A 16,775-nucleotide genomic window follows, 5' to 3' on the forward strand; every position below is an offset into this window, starting at 1 on the left:
CGCTAACCGCTACATCACCACTCTTCACACACACACACGTGAGAACTTGACTAAGCGCAGCTCTCCCAGATAAATGCTCACCTCCTCCTTCTCGATCTGGAGCGTCGCCAGGCGGCACTTGAGCTGCTGACACCGCTGCAGGAGCTCAAACTGCAGAGGCGACTGAGCGCAGATCTGACTCGTCTGCACAACGTAACACATACATTCATTTATTCACATTATTTTTCTTTTTATTATTAATAATAAGAGCCTACGATCAAATTACTTGCCCAAACCTGTCAGATCTCGGAAGCTAAGCAGAGGTTTGAGCCTACAGTGTGCACAGCAGGGCTGTGTGGTGGAGCTGTGTGGTAGGTAGTCGAGGGAAAATGCAGCAAAAACTCATTGGTGTACCGTATTGTTTCCACATCTATGTTACCTGCTTTCACCAATCTGTATTTATTGATATGCATGGCATAGAAAGGTCATGTAACTCCCATGACCCAAACAAGTGTAATGACAAAAAAATGCCGTACATGTACATTGTGATGTGCAAGAGCTAAAGGCTGAATAGGCTGTGCTGTGTGATACACACAACTACAAATAGTAGATTTGAAGCTTTCGTGACTGCAAGAATTCACTCTTTGGTTTTTTCGGTAAAGTCACGTAGGTAAAATAGTTGTTTTCATTGATTTTATTTTACCTACGTGACTTTACCGAAAAAACTAAAGAGTAAAAATAGTAGTTTATTAAACCAATACTCTAACAAGTGTTTTGCTCTGTAAATAATACAAACATATGAAGCTATGGGCCTGGAAGTGGCCAGGCGATTCAGAGATCAGAGCACTGAGAGCTGGCATCGCTGAGATCTGGGTACAATCTCAAGACGCACCGAGATGTTCTTGTTTAAATACATTATAAGTTTCTATTGGAAGGTAGCATTCATAACCAACGTGATCAGTTTATTGCGTCCTTGCACACTGTGTGTAATGTTTTAACTTTATTTGAATATGCCTTGTGACCAAAAAAATTATCAGCCAATGAACACATTTTGTTGTGTGTGTATATATATAAAAGCGATAGTGCAGCGGTTACAAACCCAGAGACCTGGGTTCGATTTCTGCTCACGGCCAACACCAGTGCCTATTATCTCTACCAGTCCTAGGCCTCTGCTAGGTCAACTCAGCCTCAAATGAGTACCTGGTGTAATATAAACATGGTCACTAGGGAGACAAAGGTAGCCGGGCATGGTGCTGGCCACCCACCCTGTAATGTGCCGTGCCGGCCTTCATAGGTGCTCGCTAACAGCACTTGCCCCAAAAGTCTGTTACAGCTATATGGGAAAGCTGTCTTATATGTGTAAAACACCAGTTAAATAACTGCTAGATGGAATAGAGTAAGGAGTTTAAAACAAAAATGCCCATTGCCGAGATTGCAGACTTAATGTTGAGGGTATGCGGAGGAGTGAACTTGGAGGGAAATCGAGCGAGACTGGTACCAATTGTCCAATAAAATTGTATTTTACTAATTATGTTTGGTTGCTTCACATTGTCTGAACCCCAGCCGATCACACAATTAGCACCATATGTGGATTGTCTTGGGTTCTGAAGCTTGGGGCGAGAACGCAGCGATAATAGCGGCAACGGCCGTGATGAGAGCGACAATAAGGGATAAGAATGAACACTTAGAATAAACCATAAAACGTTGTATATGGTTGAAGGTTCGCCGAGTTAGCAAGTATCATTAGCAAATGAGAGCCTTGAGATAACAACTACAGGGTACACGTCCATGGTGAACCAAATGATAATATACATATAAATCTATGTGCATGTGCGATGCATGTACACGCACAACCCTACTGTCAATCCACTGGTATAGGGCCGCCCTACGCCGTGTGGGTCATGGGGGTTATTTGACCGTACTTAACCATTCTGGTCTGCATCGGTTTGTGAAGGCGGGCAGCAATGATGTGGCAGCACAGACGTACAGTACAACAACAACAACACTACTGAACAAATCACAACGCAACAATACGAGCAGAAACAAATAAACACCCCCCCCCCCCCCGGAAACGATACGACGCCGGCGATTTCCACTGGGCTCACCTCGTCCCCCATGTGCGGCTGGAAGTCGAAGCGCAGTGGGCGGCAGAAGAGGGTGTCGTAGCTCTCCATGAGGCGAGCCTTGTCGCTGCGCGGATCGAGGGCCTCCACCGCGCGCTCCACGGCACCTAGGCCCGTGTGTCGCGATGCCTCCAGGCCCAGCTCGGCCGAAACGTACGTCTTGAGGGCGCGGGCGAGGCACGCATGGTAGCCCAGGTCACAGCACTGCAAAGACAAAGAACCCCCACCGGTGTAGCCTTAACAGACTGTTGGGGCAAGTGCTGTTAGCGATTATTACCGATAAAGGCTGGCACGGCACATGAGGGAGTGGGTGGCCAGTACCACGCCCGGCCGTCTGTCTCCTCAGTACACACTGCACCAGGTACTCATTTGAGGCCGAGTTGCCTGGGACTGGTTCAGATAGTCGTCACTGAAGTTGGCCGTGGGCTGGAATCAAACTCTGGTCGCCGGATTCATAGCGCAGCGTGTTAACCGCTACACCACTGCTCCGCACAGCATAGCCACGCAAACACTCACACAGGGAGCGCATCAGTCACGGTCGCGCACACACACACCCACCCAGGGGTAATTTCCCACAGAATATTTTTTGGGTCGCCAGTAGAGCGAGAAGTGACAGGTGAATAGTAGCCCACAGCGAGAGGTATCCTATATTTGGTGTGCCAGGTCAATAAATATGTTCAGGGTCATTAATCTGGACAGACCTGGCTGAAAATAAGCCCTGAACCCACGAACCCACAAACAAACCAAGCAACCCAACCAGTGACCCAGCCGCACCCCACAACCCTGCCACCCAGCCACACAGGTCACAGCGAAATTCTTCCCAAAGACATATCTGTGGTGGCCAGAATGCAGCCTAGCAAACCACCTCACTCATTCACAACATTTTAACCTGCAGTCTTACTGTGCAAGGACTCTCCTGATCCGTTTTAGCACTGGACAAGATCATCAGTGGCGAGTGACATCAGAACTGGTCTTGAACCACTCCAAGACAATCCAAATTTTAAAAGAGTTTCCAGTGGTGTGTAACCATAGGCAAAGGAGTCACATTTACACATAGATTGTAAATGTCGTGGATTGGCTTTCCAACACACCAGCGTGCTGGACAAGTAACGAATTGGCATGTTCTGTTTACGTGAAAAACCTTACTAATTGGCTGTGTCGGGTGGCGGCGGGTTTAACAACACATGAATATGAACGTGATCGACACAAAAGCATGGTGCTGGCTATATCACTTCTCTGTAGACAGTGCGGGCCTTAATTGGTGGTCATTAACAGTTGTTGTCCCAACCGTCCATGCTGGCTATGTGTAAAATCTTTGTACATGCGCAAACAGAACTGGGAGATTGGTCGCAAGGTCCAAGGAACTGTGTTCAGCTGCGCAGTGCCAATCTCCTTCATGCTAAATCTCCTATTTTTGGTTCTCGGAAGGCCACGCTCACCAAGAAGGGTTAAACCTTTTCGCCTCCAGCCTAATTCCCTGGCTGTCTGCTCTAAGTAATACCCTTAATTATGAGTAGAGCAGGCAGGCAACGGTCCGTCTGAAAGCTACTGTGCGCAATCATCAGCTCAAATGAATCGACATGCAGTGGCCCTTGATAAAAAAAAAACTACTAGGTAAAAATAGAAGAATATTTTTCTTTCCCCAAGGAATATCTCAACAGTGTTTTTTTTTTCAAGGAGCCAATAGGTTACTAATTGCTATACTCAGGGAAATATCATGTATGTCCATCCATCCAAGAACACTTTGTGTTTCCATGAAAATTACAAAACCAATCATTGCAAAACTTATCACACAGCTTATTAATACTAGTGCCTGATCTCTACAGGTTTTTGGTATGACTGGTCATAAAATAAATTCTGCATAGGAGCATGATTGGCATGTGCGCATGATTGTGAGCTTGTGTGGGTAATGTGTACATTAATTTGCATGTGCGTGTTTCTGTGCGCGTATTTTTCCGTAGCGTAAAACCCCCGAGCACAATGAGGCTCCCTTAATCAACTTGCTTGCGAGCTTGTTTATTTTTCTTGTCACACAGAGGGTCATGGTGGGTGGTACATTGGTTAGCGTACTACACTATAAAATCGGTAACCTAAATTTAAATCCCGACAATGTCTAACATCGGTTTAGAGTCATATCTAAACTGGACCTGGTCACCCAGTGGTGAGTGATATCTTAACTGTTCCTGAGTCACCCCCTTCACCAACCCGCACTGAGCAGCACAACAACAACAACCTCCATTTGCCAATAAGTGGCGGTGACATCACCATGGCACTTGTGCCAGGCTGTGCACTTTAAGGCCATGTGATGTGTCGAACGCCTGCTGGCAGGTCACAGGACAGACCCAGGTGCCATGGGTTGACTGACTGAGATGACAGGCAGATGAACCACCTACTGTGCCAACTTGCTGTAATTTTAGCAGCCCGGCGCTCCGCTCATTGTTGAGCAGCACGGTGAAGTAGGGCCAAACAACCCCCATGACCGACACGGTGTGGGGAGGCCTTCAACCTGTAGCTGACAGGTAATGGGCTGTAAATGTATTTAATTTAATTTGGCAGGCGGAGGTAAAATTGCTCCTATGAAAAGGATATACTAGTACTTACTAAATTGTAGGAGATATTATTTAATAAAGTACAAGTTGGTTGAGGTTTTCATCGCGCTCACAGCGAAGCCAAGTTGCATGTTCAATAATCAAGTAATACAAAGCCTCAAGAACTTTGGAAAGAGGCTATTTCTGGCAATGATGTGCCAATATCATTACAGTCATCAACAGTTGTCAGTATCTATTCACTGTTGTATCAAGCTTTCCCCGGGGCTGAAAGAAAATGCGTTAGATTTTGTACAAAGAATACAACTGTTAAAAGGGTGCTTAACAAAGGATAAATGAGCCTAATGCTCAGCCTGGATATTTATTTAATTATTTCCACACTCTTTAAAAGCTCCCATCTGTTCAACAAATGTGAGCCTTTCTGAAGCTTATATATCACATTAGTAAGAAATTAAATAACAACTTGATGGTAGGACATGGTCAAAATTAAATCACAGAGGCATCCCACTACCCACACAGACAGTGCGGACGTGCAACAGAAAATATGAAGCCTTGTTCAATTAGGAAATTCATTGTAGCGTCAACTAACTAATTTCTCAAAGGAACATGTTCTGTGTAAACAGACTGCATCATTAGCAATGAACAGAACACGACTTACTCAAAGAATGTTGAGACTATGTAAATAATATGAAGTGCACAGACAAAACTTTCTGAACTTAAGACCCTTGCTTTGCGGCACAAATCTATGCAATGTGTGCATCGAGCTAAGTGAGGGAAGAAGACTCACAAAAGCAGCACTCTTGAATCAGGAACACAGGCCAAGGACACATTGTATCGGGCTTTCTTTTTAATCACTCAAGCCACGAGTAACAAGATTGTCATGAGCCGCATGAAGCTTCAGTGGATGGTACACCGTCAGAGTTCGTTGGTGCAACAAACAAAAAAACACCAAGGCTGGCAGCGTGAATATTCCCGACATAGAAGAACGCTTGCCAACAATTTAACTATGCATCGCAGACAAAGACAACGAGGCATTCAACGACAGGCTTTCCAGAGCCCGGACTTGGTCCAGCACCACTCACGTCGATTAGGTCGGAGAGGTCGTACACGTAGTACTTGTGCAGAGCCGAGTTGGTGGCCTCCAGGTGGAGGAGGTACTCGTTCCGTGCCTTGGTGGCCTTCAGCTTACACTCAGCGTACTTCTGCTGACGCTGGAAAAGGACAGAAGACACGTGGAGTGAGATGTTAATCCCCCCACTGCTACCCCACACCAGGGCTAAACCAGATGCAAATTGTGGCGTTAAAAACTACAGCGGTGCAAACCCTTCGTTTTAAAAAGTGGCCCATAGAAAGGGAAAGTCAGATAACTTTCTGAGATCCCTTCAAGTGACCTCCTATCGACATACTTTAGGCCTCTGCACTTTCCTACACACCCTTCCTTCAAGAAGGTAATGATCATTGCATGGCAGTCAAACCGATATTTTGCCTTCTCAGACAGATTTGAAATTTATATAAATCAAGCGCAGAGCCAAATTTAACGTGATATTTTTGTGCAGTCATTGACGGCTGGGCTAAGGCCGTAAACGCATTACACTTGAGAACCCGTGCTTGGTTTGAACCTAGGAACTCAGTAGTTGCCTGCTCAGTGCCCTGACCTCCAGAGCCACTGCTCTGCAAGAGTTCCGAATGGATTCTTCTTCACCTGAGGACATGACACTGAGAGCAGTATCAGAATAAAATTGGGGTTAAAGGGGAGAAAAAAATATCATCGGGGAAAAAGTACATGACCATTAGCCATAATACTATATACTTTGATTAAACATGTTGTTTTGCTCACAATACATGCATCAAAGTTCGTGTTAGAATCAATAATTTTGGTTTCATGAAAATATGTATTGCATTTGGTTGGGGATTATGGAGTGACTTTGAATAGGGTAAAAAAAGTGAAACACTGTGTATTTGAAATAACTTCCTGCCAGGTTATTATACAATCTAAATAGACTTCCTGCATGTTTATGATAAACTGTAAACAAAACTCATGCCTGTTTATTATGTATTACCAAATCTAAAAAAACGTACACATATGTTAAGTATCCACAGAATATATTTTCTGTGTAAAAGATAAGTTGAAGACACAAACAGGGTCATCTTTTAATAAAATTAAGGCATTTTAAATGAGCCTTTACATTGAACTTTGGGTTTCCCAATAACATCTGGTAACCCAGAAGCATATGTTTAACAAGACTGAGACCTAGAGGGTCAAAACTGGTACAGAGTTCACTTGCTTAAACACATTCTGCTCAATAATATTCGTCCGGAAAGTTCAAGCGTGATCGATTAAAACACATGTTTAGTTCTATGTGGAGATATAGGACAGAGTTTTGCTTATATATGCTTTTACCCATAGCGCTTCATAACACATGAGTTTTTATCCAAAATTGCTTATTAATACTGCTCAACAATTGCCTAAACATCGCATTTGGACAAAATATAATGACATTTTCTACTAATAAAGTATGTAGATAAATACAATACTCTGGCTCAAGCTGGCTACGAAGCATAACCTCAAACAGCCAGCCAGCCAACCACCCACATGGCTACGCACTGAGCACTGCAATCAGTAGGTTGGTCAATTCCTGCATGGTGTAAATTAGACGTTAAGGTAGGCACAGCCACAAACAAGTGTAAGCAACTCAGACCCTATAAACATGCAAACACCTATCGATTACATCAACGTCTCTCAAACCTCAGGGTTGTGGTGCTCTATAAACGTGCTGGGAAAATGATTATCACCATGTGAAAGGCCTCGGCCCCATATGTTATCAGTAAAGTCAGGAACAGCTTGGCATTATTTTCTCCCAAGCCAGGAAATGCCATAATGACGTCACTTGTGACCACACTATCGTGTGAAGTCTCCTTTCAATGCAAAAATGTGTATTGTTGTGATGATAAGATTATCCAGACATCACAGCAAGCCATGATTAACTGCAGTTACACATGGCTGGGTGGTTGGATAGATGGATGGCTGGGTGACAAGTATATTATTTGTCTTAGGGGATGGATGATTAAGTGGTAAAATGGCTATATGACTGAGAGACAAGGCAACTAAGTGACAGGGTGACTTGGTGACTGATTAACTGGACTGGCTGATGAAATAGAATGGATGCTGGGTGGCTGAGTGGCTTGATAGCTAGGTGGCTGGATTAAATACTAGTAGGGTAGTTGGGCAACTGTGTTGATTGGATACTGGGCAGTTGGGTAGCTGTCTGTATGTATGGCAGAGTAGCTGTGTAGATGGGATGCTGGGTAGGTGGGGCAATGTATATGCGTATGCACAAGCATTAATAACAATGCTCAGATACCATGGCAAGTGACGATTAAGAGTAGTTATACATGACTGGTTTGGTGTATTGGGTGACTGGGTGCCTGGGAGGCTAGTTGATTGAGTGACCAGTGTGCTGGGCTGGGTGGGACATTGTTTGTGTAGCTGGGTGGCTGAGTGGAATGGAATACTGGGTGGCTCGGTGGCCGAGTGGCTCAGTATTTGGATGGCTGGGTGGCTGCTAATAGTCTTTGTGCCTGGGTATGTGGGTGACTGATTGACTGTGTGGAAAACTGGTAGGCTAATTTGGCAGCTGAGTTGACTGGATGCTGGGCAGCTGGATAGCTGTCTGTATGGGCAGCTAGGTAGCTGTCTGTATGGGTGGCAGAGTATCTGTGCGGACAGGATCTTGGCTGGGGAGGTGGGAGCATGTGCAGGTTCGAGCATAAAGCGAGGCACCTTCTCCTTAAGCTTCTCAATCTTGCGCACAGAGCTGCGCCGTGCCCCACGCTCATCGGGCCGTGCCAGCCCCAGGCCGACGGCGCCGGTGTCGCCCGTCTTCCCCATCTGCTTCTCTTCCTGGCGCTCAGCCTCGCGAAGCTTCCCCGCCGCGCTCATGCTCTCCGTGTTGTACATGTGGTACGTCTTCATTGCCTGCACGAGTCAAGTCGAAACCTTGTTAATTGATCATCGCTGGGACGCTCGGCCATCGACACAACACTGCTGTGGGAAAATATACATTTTTTCATCCGACTTGCGCGAACGTGTGCATGACAAAGTGAGTAATAACGATTGTTGAATAACTAGGCCAGAGCCCCAATGAGATGAAATGGCTCTTTAACAAGACACGCATTAGAAAGGAGCAATGTTACATCCTGAAATATGTATGTTATGTAGTCTGTATTTAGAATTTACGTTATATACTATATATTTTTCATATTGACGGTGGAGCCACAGTGCAGTGATCAGAGCACTGTGCTTTGCACCCAGCCACAGCTAACATCAGTGGAGAGTTATATTTGAACCAGTCCTCTATCTACCCCCTTCCCCCCACACCTTCACCAACCCACACTAACCAGTATGGTGAAGTATAGTAAAACTACTCACATGATCAGATGCAGTGTGGAAAGGTCTGGATCAAGCAGTAGCTTCACAAAGGGATGTTTTAAAATTATCATTATTACAGCATGTACCTCACCTACAGGAGAAGTCTGCATAAACAATTCGTACTTCTTCATTTTATTTCCTTATTTTAAGTGGTATGGCCCTACCATGCAGTGATACAACATCTTTCATGCAATATAAACAGGCCACAAACTACTCGGGCACAATAAAAAGTTTTGCAAGATAGACCTACATATAATCAGCAATCATCATCAGCCAAGATCATTCAACTGCTGGTTGCAGGCCTCCCTGAGCTACCGTAACATCTCCAATTTCACGTGCTATAATAATTCATTCTTGTACCTGCATACGAGTTGGTCTTCTTTCTCCAATATTCTTTGGTCTTTCGGTAAAGTCACGTATATAGGTTAAAACAAAATAATAAAAAAACTCTTTGACGTTTCGATCGCAACACAAGCGGTCGTCATCACCTGATGACGACCGCTTATGTTGAACCTATCTACGTGACTTTACCGAAAGACCCAAAGAATATGAATTCCTGCAGTAACGAAAGCTTTAAATCAAGATTTTATTCCTCCAACTCCACGATGGATGTACCCTCTGGCATTTTCCCTCCTTTAGCTGCCATTGCTCATAATCCCTTCTCGTGACATTTCCTGTCCAAGCTTACTTACTATTTTAATAGCCAAGATAACGTTTTTAACTCGTGTCTGTCCCAAATCCATGTATCTCCTTCTGTTTCTTAATGTAATTCCAAGCGTGCGTCTCTCCATGCATCCTGGTGCATTTTCAGCGTTCTATTCCCCATTTCCTTTGTTCATTGTCCATGTTACCAATCTATGTCATAACATGTAATATTACACTGATTAACATTTTATTATTTTGGAAAAGAACTCAATTTCAAATCATGACGTCTTCATTTATAATTAACAATCATCCTCTTACTTTAAATCTGATCAAAGGCCATCTGTTTTAAAGACCTGGCTTTAAATGACAATGACAAACTCAAACATTAACCTCTCTTACCCATTTCCACCTCAAAGTTAAGTCACATGCAAGCATTCACAGTCGTGGCTTTTGGCACACGACTCTGCCTGCAGCTTTGTGTTTGAATCAGATTAGACGGCACATATAAACAGGACAGAAGTTTAAGCTGGCAACGCCCTATCCCTCCACCGTGCCTGACTTAACTGCAGTTTAAGTGGAGCTTTGTGAGCCGAAACTCACAAACGTGAAAGGAATTTCTAAACTCAACGATGATTTTTATTTATTTTATTTGTATGTTTTCCAAAAATTTAATTTTGGAGTGTACTATACTGATAGTACAATCGAAAAATAACTCTCAGAGCGGTGCATTACTCTGCACAGATCAACCTCCGAGATTCCTTCAAATGACTCCTGTTTGACACAATCAAGGGTGACGCTTTCCCATCCATTCTACCATTGATATGAATGTTCATCACATGACAGCCAACCCCAACATATTTAATAGTCATAGAACTGATCCAAATTGAGCACAAAGCCTAATTTAACATGATGGATTTCCAATGTTGTCATTGGTGACTGGGCTGAGATGCAATTTTGTCAAAATTAGCACGTTTAGCTTTTGCATCCACAACATGCACATTAGTTGAAGCCAACCAGTGATTTAAATAGCGGAAAGGTGAATAACATTGTCAGGTTTTCTGGCCGCATACAGGGACACGCTCGGCGCGTGTCTGTGTGTGCGAGACGAAGAGGCTGCCCCGTCATTCCGACAGTCATGTAGCTGCGCGTTTCGCGGCAAACTAGTACTACACACACAACACTCTGTATCTTGCGGCACCAATCATAGAACCCAGAGCGGACTCCACACTCCGCTTAGGCTGGCGTGCCAACAACTCCGCGAGGCTGGCGTGACCACCATTCAGAAAAATTAGGGCAAAGGCGCATTTGTTTTTTTGGTGTGCGTTTCGTTTGTTGTCCTTCCCAATGAGCACGGTTGGCTACGTACGGTGCGAAAGAAGTGCAACATACATACGTGGCAATGGCAATACGTTGTGCTCGTTAATAATAATTTGGTGATATTGTCATCCTTGCAAGTTTAAACATGGGCCAAAGGAAGTGCTTTCTATTCTACTCTTGCGTATGGCAATATGCTGAGATGTAAATGCCAATGTCGAGGCCTGCTAGCCATGAGAGGGCTTTAGGAATTACAGTTCATGCAGTTTTGCTATTCCACTGGAGGTGGTGTGGTATATAGTCAACGTTCCAGATAATTGTGTATTGGGTGTATTAAAGCATGATAAAATAAAAACATGAATTATGTATGAGATTTAAGTGTAACATGCAATGATATGCAGAGAAATTCAGCAGCATAGAGCTGGAGCTCGCATGATGGAAAAAAGTGACGCCCGGTAAAAGAGTGGTCACGTGACCTTTGAGGCCCCATGATTGATCAATGGGTAATGTATACCGCTAAACCCCAGCACACATTTTTTTTGTTCTTTTGGAATAAAAACAAAACTTTTTTGAATGAATACATTTTTTTAAAGATTCTCATTGGTAACATTTCTCAGGTTCATAATAACTAAATTTGGAAGATATTCTTGGGTCTTTCGGTAAAGTCACGAAGATAGGCCCAAAGAAAATAACAAAAAAATTACAATAAACTACGGCGTTTCGATCGCAACACTAGCAATCGTCATCAAGAGAAAAAAAATTGCAGGAAAGCTGCTGAGGCAGGATGTTTTAAAGGTTTGAAATGGGTGTAGCCCAAAGGCCATAAGCGAAGTGGGCGGGGCTAGTGATGTTTAAAATAAGTAGTTATTTTCGACTCTCTGGTTTTACATTAACAGGTTAAATGTCCTTACATGAATAGGTTAAATGTCTCACTAACACAGCCACCATTGGTCGTTTTCCTCGATGTGGCGGTGGCTCTGCGATCTTACATTGACATGCTAATCTCTCACAATACAATGGCCACCTCCGCAGCTTCGTCGTTGTGGAGGTAGCTTTCCGATATAACATTTACATGCAAATTTCTCACTTTAACATCACTAGCCCCGCCCACTTTGCTTATGACCCTTGGGCTACACCCATTTGAAACCTTTAAAACATCCTGCCTGAGCAGCTTTCCCGCTATTTTTTAGATCCTGATGAGGGGATTGCTTGTGTTGCGATCGAAATGTCGTGGTTTTTTGTTATTTCTTGTTATTATTCTTTGAACCTATCTACGTGACTTGACCGAAAGACCCAAGAATATGAATTCCTGCAGTCACGAAAGCTTTAAGTCTAAATTTGGAAGAGTATTTCAAAGTGAAATAGTTTTACAACATTGATCGTGAATACTCAGAACTTCAAGGTAATGTTGCTTCTTACCACCTGGGAAATACATTTGACTAGCATTGAGTTAAAATTGGCAGGGTAATTTACACCAAAACACTATCCTGGAGTACTGTACATAGTGCATGCACATTATTTAACCACTGTTGTTATTTGCCAATCCATTTTGTCTGGGGACAAACTCTGCCTCGAAGAAAACATTTGAAGATCCCTTCAATCTTGAATTTAATAACAAATTGTAATAAGGCAGCTTTGTGTTTGCTTTTCTCAGAGCAGCTAAATATATAGACATGCAAATGGCATTTCTGCACATCACTCGCGAGAATTTCCTCTAAAAGGTCTCAAGTGCAGCCGCTACTATAGTAAATATCACAGGTGGAAAGCACAATGTGGCTTCTGGAATTGGCATCGAGCCAATCACATTTTCTCGTACAAGTGACATATCTTTATTTGCTTTTGCGGAACAGCCAACTTAAGTCAGTTTTTTGGAATGCAGTGAAGTCACTTCCCATTTTAAAGGATTAATTTGATAGACAAGGGAGATCTTCCCAGAATTTTCCCAAGGGCATCGAGGTGCTATACCCTGGTTTGCCAGAAGGCGGCAGAGCAAAATGTGGACTAATATTTTTTCACTTTTGTATGAAATTAAAATCAAACTCTTTATTAAGACCAGAATAATCCAATGAGATTCGAAGTTCTTTTTCACAGACGTCCAATAGGTGGGGAAATCAGAAAGTATGGGATAGAGTGTTTCCCCGTTGCACCTGTGGGTTTTCACTGGGTGCTCCGGTTTCCTCCCACATGCATATACATTCATTAACTGGTTGAAAATATCTTAATATATAGAGGATAGTGGCACTTGGGCAATTGTTAGCGCTGGCTCAACGCCTGGCTGCCTTTCCCTCTCGTGCGATTCCTCCCGCCTCTTGAGCCGTTCCCTTTCGTCGAGAGTGAATGAATAGTGCGGTGTGTTACAAGTTAAATTTCTAATTATTGTTGTTTATCCTTGTACCTCAACCACAAACCAATTGCCCGATTCTCTCCTGTAGGACCCCTTGCCCATGAATGCAGAGCTTTCCAAAGCACCGCATGCTCGAGACAGGAGCAGCACTGAACGGGTTAACCTCACCGCCGCTGATGAATGGTGTGTTGGCAGGTGTCGTGGCGCAGTGCTGTTGGAGTAACATTTACCGTGCTGACATCTGTGAACACTTTCAGGACCTCTTCTTGCACTTGCTGGCCAATCTCCCGGCTCTTTCGCACAAAATACACACGGGCACGTGCACACACACGTACACAAACAAGCATTAGTGCATGCTGGCTATTTGTCACTCAGAGATTTGCATGATAGGAATATCTCTTGATTCCGTGCCACTGAGACTTAAACAATGGTGATAAATATAGGAGTGAAAGTGTAATCTATTTCAGATTTGACTTTCTATAAATGTTATCTTCAAAACACAACATGCAATGCAAGCAAAATTAAGCTCATTTATATGATTGAACAGAAACAAAATATGTGCACATGCACATTCTACAGCACTTTGTTAATCCACTGCTGGATCGGGGCCTCCCCACACCATGCAGGTCACGGGATTATTTAAGCATACTGCACCATGATGGTCATTGCAGATTGAAGGTGGAGAGCATAGGATGTTAGCACATAGCAGTACAGAACAACAATGAACATTTCTGCACTGCCCTCTGCTCCTCGCCATGTAGCTCCACAGGATATAAAAACGTGCCGGTCACCGTCCACTATTCATGTTGAAGTCTGCTTAGCTTCTAAGATCTGACAAGAACGGGCAACTTTAAGGTAATTTAGTCATTGGCGATTAATAAGTGTAGAGTATGTAGTAAGGTGAATATAATTGGTCAAGCTGATTTCATTAAAATACATTTTTTTGTCATTTACAAGGCTACGCCCATAAGGTTGTTCACAACAAAGTATTACTGCATGCACGTGTCAGTGTGTCAGCGTGCACACATTCAAAATATAAACACACTGCAGAGCAAAAACTGCATTCCAACATGACGAAGAGCAATTACGCCTTCGCTTAAAAAAACACGTAAACTTTAAGAGTGTGATTATAGGTTGTGAAGAATAATTAACTGCACTGTAAAAATAAATAAGCATGCATGATAAAAGAAAACAAATAACTGGTTACAATCCCATAATTGGAACGCCGAAATTTAGATTCTTCACCGATTGATTGCGATATTAAAAGAGTTTTTCAATCGTGCGAATCGAGCCCTGTGCAATGATTATGACAGTAATGAACATGATAATGACCTTTTAAGCAGCACAGCCTATTGGCTCTAAACCAGCTAACATTTACAATTACACTGTAATGGATATACTTAAAATGTACTTGACTTTCAAATCAGCACGCATCGCTGTATTCTAGCCTGCATCGCCGTAATAACCGTAGCCAACTTGATAGCGTTTTACGGTCATTACTGAAGAAGATTGTGAATATGAACTTGCAATGCAGATGTTGGCCTTTGGAACTTTAAAACAAAAGTGTATCCAACCAGATTATTCCAGAAAGAAAAAAAAACTGCAAGTTTTTTCAGCTGTGAGCAACTCTCTCACAGGTGCATGCGTTGTAGTGGAATTGTTCAATCCCAAATATTTTTCTTAAGTGCCTCGACATTACAAAGTTTGCTTAGTGTTTTCTAAGGTTTCTGATTACTGTAATATTGAGTGTGCACACCAGCTGCTGTTTAATAATACACGTGCCATTAGTGCCTGCCCCATTAACGGAGCCTCCTGCCAGTGCAATAATTGCTTTGTCAACATACAGCTGTGCCACTGCAGCCTTCAGTGGTGCATTCCTTGCGTTGCGTTGGGCCACACCGAGCCTCCCAGCAATGCTATGCTTCCCCCTCCAGAATGTGATGTATGCATTCCTGGCATTAATAAAGCAAAGCGGGTTAGTCGTAACAGCATTTTTATTATTATTATTATTAACATAAAGATTAGGCTCATTGTTGACATGCACGAGTCTGCATATTTGTTTTTCGATGCCCAGCCTATCACTCAATGGTTAAAGCTATGTTTAATGTCTGCCCTGTGTGCTGTGTGTAGTGTAGAGGACCACCTAAATATGCACACAATAGGGCCAAATAGGCCAGAAAACAAATTACCCTGAATGTGCTCCAATTTAACCCAGTTCTCAGAAGGCAAGCAGCCTTGAGCCTGGTTAACACTGTTATTGTATGAGAAATGGACTGGAAATACCAAATACTGTCATATTGGCTTAAGGTAACCAGATGATGGCAGTAGAGCAATGGATTCTTGAATCTGTGTGGAGCTTTGAGTGTGATTCAATTGAATGCATGACATTTAGCCAGGTAATCAGGTTTAGCACTCCCATGTGAAGCCATGAATGTAGTTGGCCAAATGTAGCAATGCAGGACCTTGATATAAAAAACCTCAAGAATCAATGAAGCTTAAGACACCATGATAGTTCCCTAAAGATTGTCACTCATCGGAGCACGCTTGGCTACGTACAGTCCGAAAGAAGTCCAACGCATATACATGTTCAACATAGGAAAACAACAAGGCATGAAAATAACCTCCATTAAGCCAGAAATGCATGACAAAGCAATGCTGGGACCTTCACAACACGTGGTGCAGATGCTACTCCATTTACTTCAGTGATATTTGTCTAAATTGCATGATCGTTCGAAAGCTCAATCACAGCCAACACGGAAGATGAACTGCTCACTCACCTAAGGCTCAGAAACGGCGTAGTCTCTCTTGCATTTGCTTTCTTTCATATAAAAGACTGCGTTGGGGCGATCGCGTTTTCAACTCCATGAACGCTGGCTCAATGGTGAGCAAACTGGCCCATGATATTACCCAGCCATCTACAACGTTATCCAAACTAGAAGCGACAGCTACACAATGGCAGCATCAACCGCACGAGTTCTTAGTAAAAAAAGAATAGTAGCCCCATATAAGTCCCTGTACTTCTGACCCAATGACAAATTGTTGAGAAGCAGAGCGGCGGTGCCCTGGGCAGAGACGGAGAGTTATACATTCTGAAAGGCCGGCATGGAAGCTCTCACGTTCATAATGCTAGGGCATCACAATGGACAGGGATGATATGTGATAAGCTTGAAGGTCATTTCCGCTTTATCAAATAACCCACAAGGACAACCCCCGAGTGAAAAGGATGGTGAGAATCAGCGGTCACAAAAGCAACTACACTTTACAACTCAATAAATTACGTGAAATCTTCCCAAAATTTTTATCCTAATTCGTGCTTCATTGGTGTCGTATAACGAGACGAAAGTATGCGTTCAGATCTCTCAATGGGCAGCAAAGCCCTCCGTGTCACAGAAAGG

At 43.3% G+C, this 16,775-nt stretch overlaps 1 protein-coding gene across 3 annotated transcripts in view; it reads right to left on the reverse strand.

The window, feature by feature from the left end:
* Positions 1 to 16,775, reverse strand: part of SRGAP3 (SLIT-ROBO Rho GTPase activating protein 3) — an 83,695-nt gene that overhangs the window by 29,521 nt on the left and 37,399 nt on the right. For all 3 annotated transcript variants that reach the window (XM_032966632.2, XM_032966631.2, XM_076072055.1), the window contains exons 4-8: positions 13,611 to 13,673; positions 8,430 to 8,624; positions 5,731 to 5,859; positions 2,085 to 2,306; positions 82 to 183 (exon numbers count right to left, since the gene is read on the reverse strand). In XM_032966632.2, the coding sequence (XP_032822523.1) occupies positions 82 to 183; positions 2,085 to 2,306; positions 5,731 to 5,859; positions 8,430 to 8,624; positions 13,611 to 13,673 (711 nt within the window). The remainder of the gene's footprint in view (positions 1 to 81; positions 184 to 2,084; positions 2,307 to 5,730; positions 5,860 to 8,429; positions 8,625 to 13,610; positions 13,674 to 16,775) is intronic.

The sequence above is a fragment of the Petromyzon marinus genome, chromosome 36 (genome assembly GCF_048934315.1).
Source record: "Petromyzon marinus isolate PM22_M1 ecotype Great Lakes invasive population chromosome 36, UKy_Petmar_22M1.pri1.0, whole genome shotgun sequence".
Taxonomy (NCBI): domain Eukaryota; kingdom Metazoa; phylum Chordata; class Hyperoartia; order Petromyzontiformes; family Petromyzontidae; genus Petromyzon; species Petromyzon marinus.